General features: G+C 38.8%; 2 protein-coding genes across 2 annotated transcripts; one reads left to right on the top strand and one right to left on the bottom strand.

Moving 5' to 3' along the window:
• Window positions 1-1,993: 1,993 nt before the first annotated feature.
• Window positions 1,994-21,982, bottom strand: VNN1 (vanin 1). The gene is made up of 7 exons (XM_060114839.1): window positions 21,770-21,982; window positions 20,140-20,270; window positions 11,168-11,360; window positions 10,186-10,477; window positions 9,394-9,755; window positions 3,168-3,338; window positions 1,994-2,176 (listed from the first exon to the last, which is right to left on the bottom strand). The coding sequence occupies exons 1-7, from the start codon at window positions 21,980-21,982 to the stop codon at window positions 1,994-1,996; spliced, it is 1,545 nt and encodes a 514-aa protein (XP_059970822.1).
• Window positions 21,983-22,126: 144 nt separating this feature from the next.
• LOC132500109 (LIM domain transcription factor LMO4-like) lies at window positions 22,127-23,076 on the top strand. The gene has a single exon (XM_060114987.1). It carries the CDS (start codon window positions 22,458-22,460, stop codon window positions 22,953-22,955), a length of 498 nt encoding a protein of 165 aa, XP_059970970.1. The 5' UTR covers window positions 22,127-22,457; the 3' UTR covers window positions 22,956-23,076.
• Window positions 23,077-24,602: the final 1,526 nt, after the last annotated feature.

The following is a 24,602-nucleotide window of genomic DNA, read 5'->3' as shown; positions in this document are numbered from 1 at the left end:
ACATCATCATGAAGTTGATAACGTAAATTATATCATTAAATGAGGAAGGGTCAAAAGTTTCTCTCTGGACCGTTTACATTCGTCAAGGTATAAATAGATAGATTTTTTTAAAGTATATTTGAGCATTGGTCTTTCTTAGAATTGGGTTGTTTGCATCAAATGAGCATCACAAATATTTTATGCAGAAGAAAGAAAAATTACAGTTAAAAAGTACATCAAAACTATGATATAAAATGTATATACATTAAAGAAATCCAGAGTGAAAAAGTAATCAGAGCTGGGTATGGATGTAGTAAATGACACTTTTTAAAGTGAATTCACTGCTGCAATGTTAAATTTTAAGAAAAATCATTCTAAGACAAGTAAGCAAAGTTGTCACAGAGAAAAATATCAGCTAGTATATTAATATACGTATTTTTAGTTGATCTCCAGGAAAAATTTGAAAATAAAAACTAACAATTTCTTTCAAAAATTTTAGAACATACCAATGCAACAAAAGATTATGATGTGGTATCTTACAATGATTAGATATTAATCATGTTTATAAAAATTATATTCACTTGTTTGGGGTATTAGCCTAATAGGTATATTTAGTCATAAATTATTAAAGGGAATCCTTTTGTGTTGTTAATATAACAGAAAGCAAATTGAAATATTTTATTTTTCCTTGGGTGGAAGAATTACAAGAAAGACACTCAAGGACTATTTGCCTATTGATTTGTATTAAAGGTTTTCAATACTATAGTCCATTGTTATTTAATACTTTAGAGCAGGGGACAGCAATGTTTTTCTGTAAAAGTAATAAATAATTTCACCCTTTTTAGCCATGTGGTCTCTATCACATCTACTCCATTCCACATCGTAGCATGAAAACAACCATCAAAAATACTAAACAAACAAACATGACTGTGTTCAATAAAACTTCAGGTATGGAGGCTGAATTTTGAATTTCAAATAATTTTCATGTGTCACAAAAATGTCTTCTTTTTATTTTCTTTTTCAAACCTTTATAAACATAAAATCCTTTCTTAGCTCATGCAAAAACAGAATAACAGGCCAGATTTGATAAATGTCTATTTTAAATCCACCCTATTAGCTTGCTTACAGGTTGACAAGATAGGCAAAGCACAAAATAGGCAGGAAATCACCACTGAAAAGCACATAAAAAACATTAAGGCTCTTGAGCAAATTCCTAGATGTAAGCCCAGCTACCTTCTGGGATACCTTAGTGCTAGATATCAAGCCACACCCAACTGGCTGAGGTTGAGTTCATTGATTTTTTTTTTTTGCGGCATACGGGCCTCCCACTGTTGTGGCCTCCCCCGTTGCGGAGCACAGGCTCCGGACGCGCAGGCTCCGGACGCGCAGGCTCAGCGGCCATGGCTCACGGGCCCAGCCGCTCCGCGGCATATGGGATCCTCCCAGACCGGGGCACGAACCCGTATCCCCTGCATCGGCAGGCGGACTCTCAACCACTTGCGCCACCAGGGAGGCCCGAGTTCATTGATTTTCTAACTGAAATATGCAGAGAGGCTGAACTGTTGGAAAATATATGCACTTTGTACAATCAGAGGTGATATAATTTCAGCAATAAATACATCACAGTTGGTTTTTCTCTGATAGTCCTATATCATTGTAATAACTAACATAACATAACTAACATATATAGAGGGCTTTCCATGAGCTGGGAACTTGTCTAAGCACTTTAACTGCAGTAACTTATTTAACTCTCACCAAAAAAACCTAACAGGTGGGTATAATTGTTGTTCTCATTTTACAGATTTTACCTTTCAAAATTCTTTCACTATTTATCTGGCTTATATTGTTTGTGTGTGTGTGTGTGTGTGTGTGTATTTGTCTAAACAAAAGAAAAAGTGTATTAGTAATTCACTGATATGAAAGACCATGACCACTATTATCAAAATCCCAGACCCATTCTTCTTTTCACATCCACTTAAATGATCTGAAGTAAAAGAGAGAAAATGTAAATATTCTACCAGCCTAATGAGTACACAATAGGTATGACAACTATGAGCATTACTCTCAGTGCCTGTGCCGTGAGGTCTGAGAAAGCATTTGGGGCACTGTCCTTCTCATATAACCTTCCAAACAGAGTTACTGTCAAGATAGGTCCAGATAGTGGCTTCTGGCTGCACAAGCGTCCGTCACTTGACACCTATTTAAAACACAGGGAAGTTGACTGAGAATAACTTTCAGTTATACAACCTCACAACATACTCTTAAAATTCAGTACAACTGGATGAAGGAACAGTAAAAATAATGGCCAGATTCCATTCCATCTGAAATATATGAAATGGTACAGAGTATAAGAAAAATTGGAGCTATGGAATTGACACTGATTCATTTATTATTGAAATGCCCATAATCTATATCTTATCATTTACTCTGAGAGAGCATCTGATGAGTTAATAAACATAAAACAATGGACTTGAGAATAAATAAGAGAGAAATCTTGTTCTCTCCAACAGGAAAAAGACTCCTCCAAAGGGTCAGGCGGGCTTGACTAATGGGGTTATGGGCTGAGCCTCTATCATCCCTGACACTCACTCACCACAGCCTCCCTACCTGCCCATTGTCCCCAACTCCCCACAGCAACTGTTTGGACGAGGAGAGGGGAGTGAGAGTGGGACCTGCAGGAAAAGTCAGTAGGAGAACGTGGCTGGACAGAGCACTTGCGCAGTAATAAATTATTTCTTGCATATTAACAACAACAACAAAAAGGGTTTGCTTTCTTGCCAATTCAGCGACTGTCCAATTCTCTCTCAGCTTTTCCTTCTTTCCTTTTCTCTGATGGTCACACAGTGTCCTAGGCCATCCCTTCCCAGTGATACAAGAGGTGGGACTGGTCCTGAAACTCTTCTTGAGTCTTCTTTCTACTTGACAGACCTTAAACACCCCAGCCCACTCCCTGAAGTCCCCACAATAAGATATATTTATTTATTCTCAAGGACAAGCTCATTTTTCTCTAAGGGAATTTTAGACAAGAGATCCCATGTCCTCAGTGTCCTTGGTGAGCCCTAAGGACAATTTTACCCTTTCCATATGAAGATTTTCATGATATGTGTAAGCACTTGGGCAGGCTTTCTATTCAAAAGATGCTTCCTCTTACATAAAATGAGTTGGCAATATTAAGCAAAAAATCGTACCTGAAATTCTCCAGGTGCAAGCTGAATTTCACTCAGCAGCACCTCAGGGAAGACATACTGGGTTTCAAAAGTGCCACTGAGGGAGAACATGTCAAACCTGGTGGAAGCAGTTTCAACTGAATCACCACAAGTGTGTAAGTCCGTTGTTTTACACTTCAACAGAGTACAAATCTAGGAACGTAAAAACAAAACAATAAATCTTAGGAAAGCCAGTTGAAACATTCTCTTGACCTAGAAAAAAGTGCCTATGCCCCTTTGTTTATAATGTTTGTTAGAGTATTACTTCCTCATTAGATTTAATCTGGTTTGTTGCTGAATACTATTGCAACTAGTAATAAAAATAAAGGACTTCAGACCCTAGTGCTTTCTGCAGTTCACTGTAAACAGATTAAACCACATAAAGAAATAATCAGATCCTTGGTCTACAGTCATGAACAATTATACTCTAACTGTTTTCAAGTTAGCCATGTTTTTAATAATCAAAACTGTCTGATTATTTTTAAAAAGTTTAGACACTAGTTTAATTTCTACCTTAGTACCTATTTCTAACAATGAAGGAACTTTAAATTTGTACTGAGCCCTAGAGTTGATCTAGAGACAACTCTTGTGATCTGGAAAAGTCACATACCTTATACCTGAGCAGGATAATGATAACAGCTCTCGTTATTCTATGTAGTTATACTATATTACACTACACTACATAGCTATTTGCATGTAAATTTAAGTGTATGAATCACCTCACCATGCAGATGCAAAGTCCCCAAAAGGAAGATCCATCTTCATTTAACTCCATCTGTACTGTATCTTCAAAGCTTTACTCCAAGCCACCTTTATTTCTTGCTTGACTAAAGCAATAGCCCCTAAATGGTCTCCCTGCTTCCACTTTTGAAGTTGGAGAGCAAGCATTTTAGGGCAAGTGTGTCAAGACAGGATACAAATAACTTTCAGATAAAGGTAAAATGAAGGCATGCTTCAATTTTGTTCCCTTGCAATCCTACTAAAACCAACTTTATTATTATTTTTTTTTGGAAGATCTAAACCCACAAGATTAGGAGAACAGGAGGATAGATTATGGCACAAGTTTAGAAGTTGGGGTGTTGATGCAAAAATGATAACTGAGGAAGCAACCCAAGTGCCCACCAACAGACTACTGGATTAAGAAGATGAGGTACAGGGCTTCCCTGGTGGTGCAGTGGTTGAGAATCTGCCTGCCAATGCAGGGGGCAGGGGTTTGAGCCCTGGTCTGGGAAGATCCCACATGCCACGGAACAACTAGGCCCATGAGCCACAACTACTGAGCCTGCATGTCTGGAGCCTGTGCTCTGCAACAAGAGAGTCCGCAATAGTGAGAGGCCCATGCACTGCAATGAAGAGTGGCCCTCACTTGCCGCAATTAGAGAAAGCCCTCACACAGAAATGAAGACCCAACGTAGCCAAAAATAAAGAAAGAAAGAAAGAAAGAAAGATGAGGTACATATATACAATGGAATATTACTAAGCCATAAAAAAGAATGAAATATTACCATTTGCAGCAATGTGGATGGACCTAGAGAATATTATACTTAGTGAAATAAGTCAGACAGAGAATGTGGAAGCTAAAAAATGATACAGGGCTTCCCTGGTGGTGCAGTGGTTGAGAGTCCGCCTGCCGATGCAAGGAACACGGGAGGATCCCACATGCTGTGGAGCAGCTGGGCCCGTGAGCCATGGCCACTGAGCCTGTGCATCCGGAGCCTGTGCTCCACAACGGGAGACGGCCACAACAGTGAGAGGCCCGCGTACCGCAAAAAAAAAAAAAAAAAAAATGATACAAATGAATGTGTAAAAAAAAAACAAACTGAAACAGGCTCATAGATATAGAAAACAAACTTGTGGTTACCAAAGGGAAGAAGGAAGGTGTGAGGAACAAATTAAGGGTATGAGATTAACAGATACACATTACTATACATAAAGTAGATAAGCAACAAAGGTATACTGTATAGCACAGGGAATTATATCTATTATCTTGTAACAACCTATAATGGAATATAATCTGCAAAAATACTGAATCACTACGTCGTACACCTGAAACTAACACTATATTATAAATCAACTAAAGTTCAATTTAAAAAAAGGTAACTGATTTAACAGACCTAAGAAAGCCAAGTTCTGAACTAGCTGTGGGGAAAGCTAAGAATCAACCTATCTAAACTTTTGAGAATACTCAAAAGTTTCCATCCCTGGAAGCACTGGTTACCTCAGGAGCTGGGAGTAAATCGGGGTGCTTGAAGAAAGGAAAATTTGTGGGAAGTTGTTAAGAATGTCTCAATACTGAGTCCCCACCCATGGATGGGCAACTACCCTTTCCTTGTTCCAGTAAAAGGTGGAATACTTATTTTCAGAGAGGGTAAAGCAGACGATGTTTAGATGGAGGTTTTGAAAGACATATTTGAAGGGGATTCCTTGAATGAATCAAACTGAATGGTAAAACCATCTCCTTCCACCCTGCAAGGTCATTTCCCTCACTTGACTCTCTAAATGCTGCCAAAAAAGGCATTTATCCTTCAGGAATAAGGTTGCCAGATAAATTACGGGACAGGAGTCCCAGTTAAATCTGAAGTTCAGATAAACTAAAAAAACTAAAACCAGTTTTTAGTATAAATATGTCCCAACTATTGCATGGACATACTTATTTTTTTTAATTTGCTGTTTATCTGAATTTGAATTTACCTGGGCATCCTGTGTTTTTATTTGTTTAATTATTCAGGAAGGGAAATAGAAGAATTTTGAAACCTGGAAAACCTAATCATCCCAAAGGGAAGTCTCTAAAGACACTTATCTCAGGGATTCCCCTAATCAAAAGCCCAGCTAGACCATCCCTCTGTGAAGCTTAAAATTGGCAAGTATCACCCACATCCTCAGAACTTTTAGTCAGTTTTGGTAACCCTAAAAACTCACCATATCCATGAAGAAAGCTTCTAAATTTAGAATTTTAAATTCGAAAACCTGTCTGGCACCAGTGGCTTAGCTAGGGGATCACTGTCCAGCAATAATAACAGAGGACTTCGTTTCACTTGACAGCACTAACCAACCTCCCAACACCAAGAAGAGACCTATTGCCAATCCCCTCAAGTGGAACCAAGACTCTGGGACAGGCAGAGAAGCAGACAAGACTGAGAGGGAAGGATGGAAAAGAGGGAGGAAGAGCTGAGAGACTGTATCTTGTGTTTTAACCAGCTTTTTAAACTTAAAACTAGATCACAAAATAATAAAAAAATAATCACAGTTTTTTAATTTTAAAAATATGGCAATATAATACCATATATATATACCACATATATAATGCAATATATGTCAATATGCTGCATAATATATGATATTTATATGGCAATAAATATTCTTCTACAACATAATTTTTTAAACTTATTTCCAATCATTGGACATTTTCTACCTGTGGTTTTATACCATTTTTTTCCCCTTTCTTGTAGCACCTCAGAGCACTGATAAAGAATATTGATTCTGCCGATATTTTCATCCTTTCCTTTCTTGTTGCTCTTTCCCTTAGGCCTATATTTCTCTCATCTATTGGGAGAACAAAAAACAAAAAAAGCATGGGCCTCTCTGTCTAGCTTCTACCTTGTTTCCTTTCTTCCTGTATCAGACAAGATTTTTGCAAAAGAAATATTCACTCACTCTTTCAATATCTCACTTCCCTTTGACTTTTCAACCCACTGTAATCTGTCTTTCACTCTATCATTATGAGCCCAGAAGATTCCACCAAAATTATACTCATTCATTCAATAATGGTAAACATTGCACAAATACACTTCACAATTTCCTCCTTCTGAGAGTCTCTGCTTCCTTTCCTTCCATGAGAGTTCTCTTTAAGTTCTCCTTTATTTCTCAAACATATTTGCATGTTTCTATTCTTCTGTTTATTTCCTGCCCAAACACAGGAGTTTCAAAAGCTTCCACCTTTAACTCACTGTTCTTCACTGTTTTAGTCAGCTTTTGCAATTCACTCTTGTGGGTTTACCACCACCTTTTTCCTGCTGGTTCTCAAAACAATATTTCTAAATCTCGTATCTCCCTAAAGTATCAGACCCATATATTCAACAGCCTATTGGATGGCTCCAACTGAATGTCCCCAAAGTAATTAAAAACCAGCACGTCCAAAGCTGAATTGAACATCTTCCCCACTCCCATCCAATTTGCTCCTCCTCTTGAATTCTGATCTGTCAAAGCATCACATTTCATCCAGCCACTCTTGCCAGACACCTGGTATTCTAGACCCTTCATTCTGCTTTCCTGTTCCATGTCAAATTAGCTACTAAGTTTAATTTTCTAAATATTTCTTGACTCCATACCCTGCTTTTATTCCTACGAACATAATCTTGGTTCAGGTCTTAATAGGACTATTTTAATAATCTAACTAGTCATTTTGTCCTATATTCCATGATCCGTAGTGCAACCAAAACAATCTACTCAAAAACAGATGTGATCACATCATTCCCCTGCTGAACACCTTCCAACAGAAACCTATCACTGATGGAATGAAGTCCACATCTTAGGAATGAGAGGTAAGATCCTGCAGGATGTGGTCCTGCCTCTACGCTTATCTTCCAACCATCCTTGCTTCTTATGCTACATTTTAGTGACAGTCAGCTGCTTGCTTGTCTCTGCATACCCTGCTTTTTGACAGATCCACCCCCCTGCTCAGGCTCTTAACCCCACCTAGAATTCCCTCCCACTTTTTTTCACCTGGATAGAATAGCATAAGTTCAAGCAGCATGTCTTCAGAAACTTCCCTGGATCCCCAAATTAGGCTAAGTGCAGCTTCTTAGTATTTCTATAGCAAAATATGCCTTTGTTCTATCACATGCCAACCTGTACTGAAATTATGTTCATCTGTCTTTCTCCCCTACTAAATTCCTCAAGAGGAGGGTCCATACTTATTCATCTTCACCACATTAGCACCAAATATATGCCTGATATGTATTTTGCACTCGATAAATATTTGTCAAAATGAACAAGCTGTGGTAGAGGTGCTTATCATACAGCAAACAAAATGCTACACAGTGGACATGGTTCCAGCACTCAAAAGGCTTCCACTCTCAAACAAGTATGTACATAATTTGACATGATATTTCTTTGAAAAAGTTAAGCATAGGATATATGGGAGTATATAAAGGAGTTACCTAACCCAGCTAGGGAGTGGGAGTGTCAGAGAAGCCACCTTGGTGAAGATAACACCTGTAAAGCACTATGAGTGCTGAGTAGCTGGGGGTCATCAAAGATTAAAACAAAAAAACAAACAAAAAAAATGTTCAAACATCCGGAGTTTCTACAGATGCTGACACACTGTAGATGGGAAAAATCTCAATACGATAGAAGCCCAGGGTACATGGGGGTAGAAGTGAGACATGAGGACAGAGAGTAGGAAAAAGCACGTGTTAAGACTTCCTGAGTCCTTTATGTTAAGGAATTTGATTTGCCAATTAGAAAACAGTGAGGAATTTTAAGCAAGTGAGGGAAATAATCAGAAATGGTGTTCCATGATTTTTGTAATTATAGTGTAAAGAATGAACTGGATAGAACTGAAACTTTTAATGGGAAGCCCTCTTAGGAGGAGACTGCAATAATCTGGGTGAGATAGGATGGGGACCAGATCAAGGAAAAGAAGAGCAGAATGAGAGAAACATGGAAGCAGCTTGTTCTTAAGGGTTCCATCTCAACTGGCTATAATAGCTCCCCCTTTATGTTGAGGGCTGTGAGATGTCTCAATCTTTGCAGCTATTCTACTGTACATCACAGAGGTCAGCTCTATATGTCTCCGGGACATACTCAGTCTGAAGCTTCTTATAAAACAAGATAGGCATTAGTGACCGTAAATGGGAAATGCCTTAATAAGTTCAGGCAGAAAATATTAGATGTTAATTATTCATTAAAATTATCTGTAATTTGATTAATATATCATTTTAAACACTGGGACTGCAAGTAAATGTTCTGCCTTTTCCCAACCAGTTTAAAATTGGACTGACATCTAAGATTGCAAGTTTTAGCAAGTAAAAATTCAGGATACCCAATAAATTGGAATTTCAAATAAATAACCAATTTTCAGTATACACATGTCCCACAAAGTGGGACATACTTATAATGAAAGTAATTCATTGTTTATCTGAAATTCAAATTTAACTGGATGTCCTGTTTTATCCAGTAATTCCCCTGCCACCAAAACAATCATTACCTGTAAATAATAACTCCCTTCCACAGTATGTAGTCCATCAAATGCCCCTAGTACATAAACTTCATCTGATCTCTTCTCAGACATCTTGTAACTTAGATGACAGCAGAGATCTTTCTGACAAACTGTGTAATTTCCTGTGATGTCTTTGAGCTCCAAGAAGGTGAATTCATCAAAAAAGATGATGCCCTTAAATTCCTGGTTTCCCATTGAGGGGGCTTCTATACCACTCGCATAAGAAGTCCAATTTACTACTGCTGTGGGGTGTGGGTGGGAGGCCAGTTGTGAGAGGAGGAGTTTTCCCTCCTCTGTCTTCATATCATAATGAAATATTCTTGAAGAATCAGGTGCGTAGATGCCACTTCCTGGAAATTGGAAATGACATTTAAAACAGTAAAGCAAAAAGGGGTTGCATAGTTGTTATTGTTATTCTAAACTCATATTAACATTTTAGTTTCTCTAAGCTATATATTTCATTAATTTCAGTAAAATATGTTGATAAGGACAGATAGGTGAGATGAAATCCAATAGAGTATGTCACCAAGAAGCCAAGAAGAGAGAGTTTCATGTAAGAAGTAGTAAATTTTGAAAAAAACAATAAGAGTGTACATTGAATAAAGCTAAATCAATTTATGAAACAATTTAGGTTGAGATTGATTCTACAGCGTGTCACCAGCTAGATGTACAACCATTAAGAGTTGGAAAACATTGTATTAAGGAGTACATGTTAGCTAGAAAGAACGTGATTTTTTTCCCTTTTTTGATTACATCAAAATCTTAAAGATGACACGTTACCTGTCATGTTCTTTGAGGGGTAATGTAGATTGGATGCAAGGAAGTTGACTCCCATGCCCATAGCCCAAGCTGAGTGGAATTCAATAGCTGACAAATGTGGCAAAACATTCATCCAAGCTGTCGGGAAGAGTATGGTGTCCACATGGAAATCTTTCACCAGAGTCACAGCAGGATCATGGAAGAGAATATCAAAGCACGTGAATATGCCAAACTTTCCAAAGGTGGTGTTGAAAGTCATGACCTCAGGTTCCTTGGGGGCATTGAACTGATCTTCACCCAAGAATAGATTTTGCTGCAATAAACAGAAGATGATGGGGGGGGGGGAATCTCTTTTAAGAAGTTGGCCCAGATATCACTGCATCTAAAAAAGTGCAAGCTCACATCTATTAAACAGTGCCAATCTCATCTACCACCACTGTCTCTGCAGGGAAAGAGTGTTAGAAAATCAAAGATCACTATGCTGATAGGATTACTATGCCTTTGGTTTAATTTCCACATTTGATAGATCTGTAGAAGGGAATCCTTATCTATTAAGACCTTCTCGAATATTAGAGACATAGGAGTGAAACAGATAACTTCTATTTGCCAAGAACACATAATTTTCTGTGGACAAAGAATTTTCTTTCCTCCTTTCTCTTTAAAACCAAGTCTATCTGGTAAGGAGTTTTTCATTTTAGCCTTGACCCTTTGCCAGGGCATGTCATTAAAAGGACAAAGTCCAAAAGGCAACATTTTATTTCAAAACAGGTAGCTTCTACTGATTATCACATACTCCTAATGACACATTCCTGTGTTCTTAAATGTACAGGAAACCTCCCTTTTCTAGGAATTTACCACAAATAATCATTACTTTCTATGCTTTGTCTCTCCTCTGCTTTCAAAGTAAGCTTTTTATTATCAACAATGGTGATTTTTTTCCCTTCTTGTCCACTTTATTTTGGTAAGCAATTCAGTAGTTGAATTATCTGCAAATGACTTTTACCTTATGGTAGCGGGCCACCAGTTTCCCCTCAGAATCAAACACCACATCAGTGTTGTATTGGTAACGACCATCAGGGGGACACTGAGGGTCACTTGTATTGCATGGCTTCTTGTCCCCAATGTTTGCCACGATGTAGATGGAGTTGTCCTTGGCCAGACAGCTGAGCCTTTTTTGCACTGGGGTGTGGCCAAATCTGGTATGTGTTCATTGGAAGAGGAAAAAGAATCAAACTTAGCGTTTAATTAAATTCAGAATGATAGTTGCCTGAACTTATGTGATATACACAAAAATAAATTCTAAATAGCATAGATAGAAGGGAAGGATTAAAACAAGAAAAGACTTCAGAGGAAGTCCATGATTGTGGGAATTTGGTTCTAGGAAACTATTCTAGGATAAGACTCCAGGTCATGTATATTCTTATGGCATTTATCATCATCTATAATCATAGATTCATTTATGTGCTCATCTTGTATGTCACATCTTATAGATATTTGGGGGCAAAGACACACATCTCCTGTTCACCGAACACATGCCTGAAAGAAGAGAGGTATTAAAAAATATTTTGAATGAAAGAACAACATTTTGGAAGTAGGATGATTGTGGAAAGATGGCAGAGTAGGAAGTGCCAGGAATCCATCTCTCTACCTAGATAAAACTTGCCTACAAGAATCTAGCTGACATAATTATTTTGGAAATCTGGAGTCTACTCAAAGACATGAAACTTCCAGGGAAATGCTTGGAAGGTAAATTGCAGTCTCTAATTATAGAGAAAGGAAGTCGAATGATGGTTGCCAAGGGCTGAAGCAAGGGTGAAGTCGGGAGTTATTGTGTTTTTTCCCCAGTTGCATTGAGATAGAAGTGGTATATAACACTGTATAAGTTTAAGATGTAAAATGTGATTATTTGATACATGTATATATTGAGAAGTGCTTACCACAATGTGATTATCCTTCACCTCACAGAATTAAAATTTTATTGTTGTTATGGTGAGAACATTTAAAATCTACTCCCAAAGCAACTTTCAAATATACAATACAGTATTGTTAACTATAGTCACCATGCTGTACATTAGATCTGAGAACTTACTATAAGAAAATTTGGTGTCATCTGCTGGCAATATAAGCAAAACCATAGCAATCATCCATAAAACATATCATTGAAAAAGACCAACAAGGATAGGAAACTGCATCTTAAAAAATTATTATCTCAGTGCATTTATATAAAAAAATGACTATTTGATAATTTTCCCCCCTTGTGTGCTTCAAGTCATATCTGAAATGCAGATATAAATACAATACATTGGACCACATGAAGCATATTTATCCCATGTCTTTTCAAATCACCTGAAGTGGTAGAATAGATACATGAAATAGAAGCTTACTGTTCTGGATTTCTAAAACAGTCCCGATTGCATATTTTCCTCCTGTCTGTATTAATCTTGAAAGTGCGTCATATATTTTAATACATTTCCATTTAAACTACATTTTTCAGACTGTTTGCTATACCCAGAAAAGCTCCAAAATTCTTTGTTAGATTTGGAGTTTAAAAAATGCATTTTGCTTGTGTGAGCCTGAAATCTGCTTCTCACTTAATCCTTAATATTTGCTGAGCCCTTAAGGTATGCAGACCTCTGTCCTAGGGCTACTGGGAACAGAAAAAGGAGGTGAAACAGAAGAATTAAAATGTATTTTCTAAGACTGCTTTCAAAGTGTTCAATCTCAAAATATAATACAAGTCATCAATTATTGAAGAAGACATTTACTAACCTTAAAAATGTTATGAAATATTCAAAAAATATTTGTTGTGTCCTAGCACTACACAAAGCACCATGTTAGATATGTAGGCATCTGGGGAAAGGACATTCTAGGTAGAGCTGTCCAAGTGCACAGCGTGGGAGATACAGTGTAAAATATGACTGGCGCACTTCAAAATCCTCTAATCTTACTGGAGAAAATGTGTATGCACACAAAACCCTGAAACAACAGTACAAAATAATATGCAATCAAGTATCAAAATGCTTTTCATTCAAGCTAGCTAATTAGGCAAGTATTTTTTTTAACTTATTGAACTAATGACTGACTCTTTAATCTGCAGGCCACATCACCTTTATCAGAGGTGCAGACATTCGCTGCATTAAAGGATGTCCCTTATACAAGAATTCCTACTCATTCCCATAGTGGAGTACCCAGTACATGGAAATAGTCAAGGAAAAATAGCTGAATAAGTAAATTCATCTTTGAGTTAGGTTCCTAGACACAGTTTGTCTCTCAAGAAATCTACAAGGTTTCTTCTGTGAGGCAATGAAAGCTTGTAAGTCATATTGTTCCTCTCAGCCTCCCAGGAACTCTCAGAACTGTACTGTATGTTCAATTGTAATTGTCAGCCCACTACCATGCTGCCTTGTAACAACTACTTCCTGTAATTTATTCAGGTAGCTTCTACTTTGTTTTTACATCTAAACTGTTGTGTTTTTTAATTATATAAGATTTTGCAAGAAGCCTCAGATCTTTCTGGAAGCATGTGAAGTATAAATGCTAAATAAATAAATAAAATTAAAAAGAGAAATAATGAGGGTCTGTTCCCATAACACCTAGGCTAAGTGGTGATGCAGACCCCCCCTCCAAAAGGTTGGTGACTTTGAGAAAAGAAAGCAATCAACTCTGGATATGTCAAACATACTCAACAAGGCACGGTATCTGGTTGTATGTGAGGGGTAAAGGAGCTAGACTCCTCTCTTCCTTTCTCATCCTACATTCAATCTTTGAGCAAACCCTGTCAGAGCTACCTTCAGACTTTATTCAGAATCTGGTCATTTCTTAATATCCAAACTTCTACCATCTTTATCCAAACACCATAATCCCTCTGCCTAGATTATCGCCATAGCTTTTTAACTGTCCCCTGCATCTTTACTGACCTACTTTCTGGAGACTATTCTCCATGAGGCTGCTAGAGTGATCCTTATAAAACTGAAGTAAGAGCACATCATTTCTCTGTCCAAAACTCTACAATGGTTGCTTTCTCACTCAAGTACCAAAGTAATTATTATGGTCCACGAAGCCTTATGTGATCAGGGCTTTCCTACCTGTCTGCCTTTCTGCCTCCATCTCCTACTTTTCTCCCTCTCCCTCACATCATTTCAACCACACTAAACTTATTATTAGTTGACTATAGGTGCATGGGTTTAATCTCTGGGCTTTCTATCCTCTTCCATTGATCTATATTTCTGGTTTTGTGCTAGTACCATATTGTCTTGTTACTGTAGCTTTGTAGTATAGTCTGAAGTCCAGGAGCCCGATTCCTCCAGCTCCGTTTTTTTCCCTCAAGACCACTTTGGCTATTTGGGGTCTTTTGTGTCTCCATACAAATTTTAAGATTTTTTGTTCTAGTTCTGTAAAAAATGCCATTGTTAATTTGTTAGGGATTGCATTGAACCTGTAGATTGCTTTGGGTAGTATAGTCATTTTCACAATATTGATGCTTCCCATCCAAGAACATGGTATATCTCTCCATCTGTTGGTATCATCTTTAATTTCTTTCATCAGTGTCTTATAGTTTTCTGCCTACAGGTCTTTTGTCTCCTTAGGTAGGTTTATTCCTAGGTATTTTATTCTTTTTGTTGCAATGGTAAATGGGAGTGTTTCCCTAATTTCTCTTTCAGATTTCTTATCATTAGTGTATAGGAATGCAAGAGATTTCTGTGCATTAATTTTGTGTCCTGTAACATTACCAAATTCATTGATTAGCTCTAGTAGTTTTCTGACAGCATCTTTAGGATTCTCTATGTATAGCATCATGTCATCTGCAAACAGTGACAGTTTTACTTCTTCTTTTCCAGTTCGTATTCCTTTTATTTCTTTTTCTTCTCTGATTGCCATGGCTAGGACTTCCAAAACTATGTTGAATAATAGTGGTGAGAGTGGACATCCTTGTCTTCTTCCTGATCTTAGAGGAAATGCTTTCAATTTTTCACCATTGAGAATGATGTTTGCTGTGGGTTTGTCATATATGGCCTTTATTATGTTGAGGTAGGTTCCCTCTATGCCCACTTTCTGGAGAGTTTTTTATCATAAATTGGTGTTGAATTTTGTCAAAAGCTTTTTCTGCATCGATGGAGATGATCATATGATTTTTATTCTTCAATTTGTTAATATGGTGTATCACACTGATTGATTTGTGTATATTGAAGAATCCTTGCATCCCTGGGATAAACCCCACTTGATCATGGTGTATGATCCTTTTAATGTGTTGTTGGATTCTGTTTGCTAGTATTTTGTTGAGGATTTTTGCATCTATATTCATGAGTGATATTGGTCTGTAGTTTTCTTTTTTTCTAGTATCTTTGTCTGGTTTTGGTATCAGAGTGATGGTGGCCTCATAAAATGAGTTTGGGAGTGTTCCTTCCTCTGCAGTTTTTTGGAAGAGTTTGAGAAGGATGGGTGTCAGCTCTTCTCTAAATGTTTGATAGAATTCACCTGTGAAGGCATCTGGTCCTGGACTTTTGTTTGTTGGAAGATTTTTAATCACAGTTTCAATTTCATTACTTGTGACTGGTCTGTTCATATTTACTATTTCTTCTTGGTTCAATCTTGGAAGGTTATACCTTTCTAAGAATTTGTCCATTTCTTCCAGGTTGTCCATTTTATTGGCATAGAGTTGCTTGTAGCAGTCTCTTAGTATGCTTTGTATTTCTGTGGTGTCTGTTGTAAATTCTCCTTTTTCATTTCTAATTTTATTGATTTGAGTCTTCTCTCTCTCTTTTTCTTTCTTTCTTTTTCTTTCTTTTTTTTTTTTGTGGTACACAGGCCTCTCACTGTTGTGGCCTCTCCCGTTACAGAGCACAGGCTCTGGACACGCAGGGTCAGCGGCCATGTCTCACGGGCCCAGCCATTCTGCGGCATGTTGGATCTTCCTGGACCGGGGCATGAACCCGTGTCCCCTGCATTGGCAGGCGGACTCTCAACCACTGCACCAACAGGGAAGCCCCTCTCTCTCTTTTTCTTGATGAGTCTGGCTAATGGTTTATCAATTTTGTTTATCTTCCCAAAGAACCAGCTTTTAGTTTTATTGAAATTTGCTATTGTTTTCTTTGTTCCTATTTCACTTATTTCTGCTCTGATCTTTATGATTTCTTTCCCTCTGCTAACTTTGGGTTTTGTTTGTTCTTCTTTCTCTAGTTTCTTTAGGTGTAAGGTTAGATTGTTTGAGATTTTTCTTGTTTCTTGAGGTAGGCATGTATTGCTATAAACTTCCCTCTTAGAACTGCTTTTGCCGCATCCCATAGATTTTGGATCATCGTGTTTTCATTGTCATTTGTCTCTAGGTATTTTTTGATTTCCTCTTTGATTTCTTCAGTGACCTCTTGGTTATTTAGTAGCGTATTGTTTAGCCTCCATGTTTTTGTGTTTTTTATGTTTTTTTCGCTGGAATTGATTCCTAATCTCATAGCATTGTGGTAAGAAAAGATGCTTGATATGATTTCAATTTTCTTAAGTTTACTGAGGCTTGATTTGTGAACCAAGATGTGATCTATTCTGGAGAATGTTCCATGCACACTTGAAACAAAGTGTAATCTAGATGGATTGTCCTATAAATATCAATTAAATCTATGTGGTCTATTGTGTCATTTAAAGCTTCTGTTTCCTTATTTATTTTCATTTTGGATGATCTGTCCATTGGTGTAAGTGAGGTGTTAAAGTCCTCCACTATTATTGTGTTACTGTCAATTTCCTCTTTTATAGCTGTTAGCAGTTGCCTTATGTATTGAAGTGCTCCTATATTGGGTGCATATATATTTATAATTGTTATATCTTCTTCTTGGATTGATCCCTTGATGATTATGTAGTGTCCTTCCTTGTCTCTTATAACCTTCTTTATTTTAAAGTCTATTTTATCTGATATGAGTATTGCTACTCCAGCTTCCTTTTGATTTCCATTTGCATGGAATATCTTTTTCCATCCTCTCACTTTTACCCTGTATGTGTCCCTAGGTCTGATGTGGGTCTTTTGTAGACAGCATATATATGGGTCTTGTTATTTTATCCATTCAGCAGCCTGTGTCTTTTGATTGAAGCATTTAATCCATTCACTTTTAAGGTAATTATCGATATGCATGTTCCTATGACCATTTTCTTAATTGTTTTGGGTTTTTTTTGTAGGTCCTTTTCTTCTCTTGTGCTTCCCACTTAGAGAAGTTCCTTTAGAATTTGTTGTAGAGCTGGTTTGGTGGTGCTGAATTCTCTTAGCGTTTGCTTGTCTGTAAAGCTTTTGATTTCTCCATCGAATCTGAATGAGATCCTTGCTGAGTAGAGTAATCTTGGTTGCCCTTTCATCACTTTAAGTATATCATGCCACTCCCTTCTGGCTTGTAGAGTTTCTGCTGAGAAATCAGCTGTTAATCTTATGGGAGTTCCCTTGAATGTTATTTGTCATTTTTCCCTTGCTGCTTTGAATAATTTTTCTTTGTCTTTAATTTTTGCCAATTTGATTATTATGTGTCTCGGCATGTTTCTCCTTGGGTTTGTCCTGTATGGGACTCACTGTGCTTCCTGGACTTGGGTGGCTATTTCCTTTCCCATGTTAGGGAAGTTTCTGACTATAATCTCTTCAAATATTTCCTCGGGTCCTTTCTCTCTCTCTTCTCCTTCTGGGACCCCTATAATGCGAATGTTGTTGTGTTTAATGTTGTCCCAGAGGTCTCTTAGGCTGTCTTTATTTCCTTTCATTCTTTTTTCTTTATTCTGTTCCTCAGCAGTGAATTCCACCATTCTGTCTTCCAGGTTACTTATCCGTTCCTCTGCCTCAGTTATTCTCCTATTGATTCCTTCTAGTGTAGTTTTCATTTCAGTTATTGTATTGTTCATCTCTGTTTGTTTGTTCTTTAATTCTTCTAGGTCTTTGTTAAACATTTCTTGCATCTTCCTGATCTTTGCCTCCATTCTTTTTCCGAGGTCCTGGATCATCTTCACTATCATTATTCTGAATTCTTTTTCTGGAAGGTTGTCTATCTCCACTTCATTTAGCTGTTTTTCTGGGGTTTTATCTTGTTCCTTTGTCTGGTACATAGCCCTCTGCCTTTTCATCTTGTCTATCTTTCTGTGTATGTGGTTTTTGTTCCACAGGCTGCAGGATTGTAGTTCTTCTTGCTTCTGCTGTCTGCCCTCTGGTGGATGAGGCTATCTAAGAGTCTTGTGCAAGTTTCCTGATGGGAGGGACTGGTGGTGGGTAGAGCTGACTGTTGCTCTGGTGGGCAGAGCTCAGTAAAACTTTAATCCGTTTGACTGCTGATGGGTGGGGCTGGGTTCCCTCCCTGCTGGTTGTTTGGTCTGAGGCAACCCAACACTGGAGCCTACCTGGGCTCTTTGGTGGGGCTAATGGTGGACTCTGGGAGAGCTCATGCCAAGGAGTATTCCCAGAACTTCTTCTGCCAGTGTCCTTGTCCTCACAGTGAGCCACAGCCAACCCCTGCCTGTGCAGGAGATCCTCCAACACTAGCAGGTAGGTCTGGTTCAGTCTCCCCTGTGGTCACTGCTCTTTCCCCTGGGTCCTGATGCGCACACTACTTTGTGTGTGCCCTCCAAGAGTGGAGTCTCTGTTTCCCCCAGTCCTGTCAAAGTCCTGCAATCAAATCCCACCAGCCTTCAAAGACTGATTCTCTAGGAATTCCTCCTCCTGTTGCTGGACCTCCAGGTTGGGAAGCCTGATGTGGAGCCCAGAACCTTCACTCCAGTGGGTGGACTTCTGTGATATAAGTGTTCTCCACCCAGCAGTTATGGGATTTGATTTTACTGTTATTGTGCCCTTCCTACCATCTCATTGTGGCTTCTCCTTTGTCTTTGGATGTGGAGTATCTTTTTACATGAGTTCCAGCGTCTTCCTATTGATAATTGTCCATCAGCTAGTAGTGATTCTGGTGTTCTCACAAGAGGGAGTGAGAGCATGTCTTTCTACTCCGCCATCTTGGTTCCTCTTTCTCCTACCAGACTTCTTGAAATGGAAAAATGGAACACCCTGGTGGGTATTTTCAGAAGGCCCTAGGAAATTTGGCTCTAGGGAATGGTCATTCAGAAACAAATGAAATCAATTCAAAATGGAAGTCATAATGGTGCTTGCCCTTTAGAATCTGAAGCTCTGGTATAAGACATGGTTAAATAAGAAAAATTTATGTAATGAAATATAAGGTAGTTCATTAAGATAAATAATATTGAACTTTGTCAAAATCAAGGTGTCTCTATAAGCAGATATAGTTGTTTGTGTGGTTTTGAGAGCAGTTCCAAAAGAGGAACTCCTACAATTTTAGCAATAATACATTTGGAAAGAAGTGAGTAACTGATGTGATTCTCTAAAGTGTTGTACCCAGTTTGTATTGTTTTGCTTATATTAAAAATAATAGTGCTACTTTTATCAGACTCCATATTTCTTATTCTAGACTTGATGTCAAACACTTACACAGTTCTGCTATATCACCTCCTAGGTTATCAGCTTAAGCTTGAAGAATTTCATATATATTAACCTCATCCAGCTATCTTATTAATGTGAAAGGAAACATTTTAATCTTAAACTGACATGTGACTCTGTCTCACTATTTTCTCACTTAGTTTTAAAAGTACAGACCTACATAGGGAAACAATTTTCTGTTTACTGGCAAGGAGTCAGAAGAGGTGAGTTTGGATATGGTTCTTCCTCTAGCCAGCCACCCTGTGGCCCTAAGTTATGCTGTCATCTCCAGATCATTCCCCCAGTGGAAATTCACATTGAATTTGATCATTTCTATGTTACGTTACAGCACTGACTTTTGTGATATCATAATTCATATTCATTTTCCTAATACACATATCTGTAGGAGATGAAAAATTATAAAACTATCTTGAAACTTAGAGTCAATAGTAAATCTTATACAGTGATCTTCTACAAAGTTTTCCCAGGTAAAGTAAGTTCATGTTCATGGTTAAATTTTCCACAATATGTTTCTTTACCTGTCGGGATTATTACAAGGGATCCAGTTCACTTGAGGGTCTGGGATATCCTCCAAGTATGGGTAGATAGATTCCCTGTTGAAGTTAAAGCCGTAAATACCATCTTCTGGAGTCACAATAATATGTGCACCCTGTTAAAAATGGAGCTGAATCAAAATATTTCTCAAATAAGCAAACAGTCAAAAAGGGGGCCTGCAAGAGGACCTGAGTGGCTGAAGAACAAACATTCAGGTTCTTTTTTCCACCTTATTCTTTTGCTTTCTATATTTTTATAATTTATTCTCTTTGCCCAACCACCTTCATTTTCTAATCCCACAGTAATCATTTCTATGTAACTTTTTCATCCTTTCACGGCTGTTAATATTTTTCCAGGCTATTCTCAGGCTCAACCACTCACTGTGGTTGTTAGCTATAAACCTAACTCTTTCCTGGACAAGCCCTCTCCCTGACCTTTGGCCAATTATTTTGCCTGAGTGTGTCAGGATTGATTTATCACTCTCTCCTCCGCCCAGCCTTTCCTGCCTTGTACCCTGCAAATGTGATTCCTGCTTCTCAGAAGGGAGCTCTGACACAGTTACCTGAAGGGTGCCAGGCCTACAGGTACAACGTGAGCTCACCTGGGCGCCTTCAGTAGGAGGGCCATCCTGGAAGCTGCTGTGTGGCCTTTAAGGAAATAGTTGGACTAAGGTGAAAAAGAACCTTAGAATTCTTAATAACCTTCTAGTTAATTAATTTATTTATTTGATTGTGCTGGGTCTTAGTTGCAGCAGGCAGGCTCCTTAGTTGCAGCTCACCGGCTCCTTAGTTGTGGCATTTGAACTCTTAGATGCGGCATGCATGTGGGATCTCGTTCCCTGACCAGGGATCGAACCCAGGCCCCCTGCATTGGGAGCTTGGAGTCTTAACCACTGCACTACCAAGGAAGTCCCCTTAATAACCTTTTTAAATCTTTGCATGTAGAAGAATGTATGTTGATAGATATATGTCATATGTATATATCCATGACTTTCATCAGACTTTATATATCCCTTGTTTACCTGATCTACAAATAGCTTATTTCAATTATATTCGTCCAAACCACACACTTAAACTTAACCCTTCATTCAACTCAAGGACTTACTATGCATTAACATATGTACTTTTGTCTTGTAATTAGAATGAAGTATGAAGTATATAAGACACACTGTATATAATACACAATGCAATTTACGTTTAATTGTCTTGGTGTTATGAACTAACCTAAAAACCTACAAACTCTTAAGAGCGCAAAAGCACACCAAGGCCACAAACACTCTAAGAATAGCAACTGATCCCTCACCCATCTGTCCTTCACCCTCCATCTGTAGCAGAAAAGAGCAACAAAACTGTTGAATTTATAGCAAGTTCCTCAAAAGTTTGTTGCCACTTAATAACCAGCCATTCTTTTCAAAACGTTGCTCTCACTACAAGGGAAGCATGTAATAGTGTCTTTGCTCTCATAACTAGGAGCAGGGAGGACTCTGTAAAAGAAGGTCTTGGCTACCCTGACACATATGTCATTCAAAAGTGTAATTGACCCTGACAGTGATTCTGTCTCCTAAGACCCCACCCTTTTCTCTACGTAGAAGCCAGCACACTTGAGAAATGGTACCTGCTTTGATGCTGATGTGATTGCTCCTTCCAAAAGATCCAGATTTTGGTTCATTAATAGCAAGGCCTCTTCATGGGACACCGGTATCAGGGTGGCATTAGGCAATATCACTGCATGCTCATAAACAGCTGCAGTAAACGTATCCAGAGAGCTGGCTTTTAAGACACAGAAAAAGAAAATTGCCACATAATCCAGCAACTGAGACATAGTCATGCTGAAGTCCAACGATTGCTGAAAAGCAGAGCAAGCCCTGATATCTACAGGGAGGAAACACAAGAAATCACGTGGTTCCCAGAACTTAGCACTTTAAAAATAAATTACAGGCAGCAGTGATTGCAGCTGCCGCTGCGCCGCGCCGCGCGGGCCGAGGGCTCCTGCAACTGCTCGCGCGGAGCCGGAGGCGGAGAAGAACGACGAGGACCGAGACTGACGCTTCTGCTTCCCGGCGCCTGCCACTTACGCGGGGCCCCCCAACCCAGCCTCAGAGCAGCGCGTTAAAAAAAGAAAGAAAGAAAGAAAGAAAAGCAGCCCTTAGCCCCCTCCTCCCCTTTCCTGCTTCTGCGAGAACATCCCCCCCTCCCTCCAGCTCCGCCAGCCAAGGCGCCCCTTCCTTGGAAGCCGAGCGGCTTCGCTCGAATTTCGCCGCCGCCGCCTCTCGCAATATTGCAATATAGGGGGAAAGCAGACCATGGTGAATCCGGGCAGCAGCTCACAGCCGCCCCCGGTGACGGCCGGCTCCCTCTCCTGGAAGCGGTGTGCAGGTTGCGGAGGCAAGATTGCGGACCGCTTTCTGCTCTATGGCATGGACAGCTACTGGCACAGCCGGTGCCTCAAGTGTTCCTGCTGCCAGGCGCAGCTGGGCGACATCGGCACGTCCTGTTACACCAAGAGCGGCATGATCCTTTGCAGAAATGACTACATTAGGTTATTTGGGAATAGCGGTGCTTGCAGCGCTTGTGGACAGTCTATTCCTGCGAGCGAACTCGTCATGAGGGCCCAAGGCAATGTGTATCATCTGAAGTGTTTTACATGCTCTACCTGCCGGAATCGCCTGGTCCCAGGAGATCGGTTTCACTACATCAATGGCAGTTTATTTTGTGAACATGATAGACCTACAGCTCTCACCAATGGCCATTTGAATTCACTTCAGAGCAATCCACTACTTCCAGACCAGAAGGTCTGCTAAAAGGTCAGAGTAATGCAGACTGCGTGCCTTCATCTCAGATCTTGTTCATCACAGGTGGATCCCATGTGTCTTCAGTAGACAAGTCACCTTTGTAGCTAGCACCAGTGCCAGTTCCATGCCATTGCACTTCTTTAGTCTTGATTGCCCTTCTTGCATTTATTGGTGTATTATTAAAATGACTGAATATGAACATTAAGGACTCCATGAACCTGGGCTAATGGGAGACTGTAGAGAAAATGAAAAAAGATCCACCGGAGGACATCTTTGCGGGGGAGGGAGCTTGGGAGGAGGGAAATGACTAATGAAGCTAATTAAAAGAAGCATTCAAATCTGCTTTCTACCCTCATTAACAATTAGCAGGGCACTGGCCAGAGTTTGTACCCTGTGTTTTTACCTTAACAACATTCTATTTGCTCTTTGTATATTTAAGTGTTGTAAGGAAGTGTGTTTCAATCAAAACTGAACATGAGATAAAGGAAAGAGACGTGGCTTTTGTGATATTCTATCACAAACACTTTTATTGTATCTCTGTAAAATACAATGTATGTATGCATGTAAGTGTTTTCGTCCTAATGTTGCTACTCCCGTGGCAAAGAAAAAAAAAAGAATGAAAAAAAGAAAAAAATTGGAAAAAAAGTCAGGCTCATAGAAGCTACTGTGTAGAAATTCCCCCCTACTTCTAATTTGCTGAATGAAGAAAAAAATCTTTTATTTGTGATATTTTCAGAGACATTTGCTCTAGTATGGTGTATTTAAATAATACAAACTTAAAAGAAAAATTAAAAAAAATAAATTACAAAAGCTAAGTTTAAGAAAGCCTTGTGGTTTTACATCATAGATGTAGATGTAATCAGATTTTATGTAACAAATGACCATCTTTTTGCAAGAGTTTTTGAGGATCAAATAAGAAAATGCATATGTTTTCCTTCGCTAGGGTTGTCATAACAAAGTACCACACACTGGGTGGCTTAAACAACAGAAATGTATTCTCTGTCATTTCTGGAGTCTAGAAGTTTCAGAGGCAGGGGGTCAGCAGAATTGGTTCCTCCTGAGGGCTGTGAGGGAAAGATCTGTTCACGCCTCTTTCCTGGTGTTTTGCTGTCTTCTCTCTGTGTGTCTTCACCTGGTATTCTCCCTGTGTGCATACCTGAGTCCCAATTTCCTCTCTTTACAAGGACACGTGTTAATGGATTTAGTGCCCACCCTACTCCAGTAAGACGTCATCTTAATGAATTACATCTGATATGATATTATTTCCAAATAAGGTCACTTTCTGGGGTACACGGGCTTAAGACTTAAACACGTGGATTTTTGGAATTCATACATTTGAGAACTTTAGCACCTAGTAGTCTATGTAAATAATTTGAAAAATAACTTTTCAATTTTGAAATTATTATTAATATCATCATGTGAATATTTGAGCTTCATACTTTGTTCACTTTAGTTTGCACAAAATGGCAAAGAGTCAGAACAAAGGGGAATATAAAAGGGCTATTCATTGTCCATTCCTATGTAACAGATCACCCTCCAAAAGTAGTGGCTTCTAACAGCAAGCATGTATGATCTCACATTTTCTGTAGGTCAGGAATCATGGGACAGCTTGGCTGGGTTCCTCTGGCCCAGGGTCTCTTTCACAAGTCTGCAAAG

This window comes from Mesoplodon densirostris, chromosome 12, assembly GCF_025265405.1.
Source record: "Mesoplodon densirostris isolate mMesDen1 chromosome 12, mMesDen1 primary haplotype, whole genome shotgun sequence".
NCBI lineage: Eukaryota > Metazoa > Chordata > Mammalia > Artiodactyla > Ziphiidae > Mesoplodon > Mesoplodon densirostris.
Note: the sequence above shows the minus strand (reverse complement) of the source record. Positions and strands in the feature narration are given on the sequence as shown.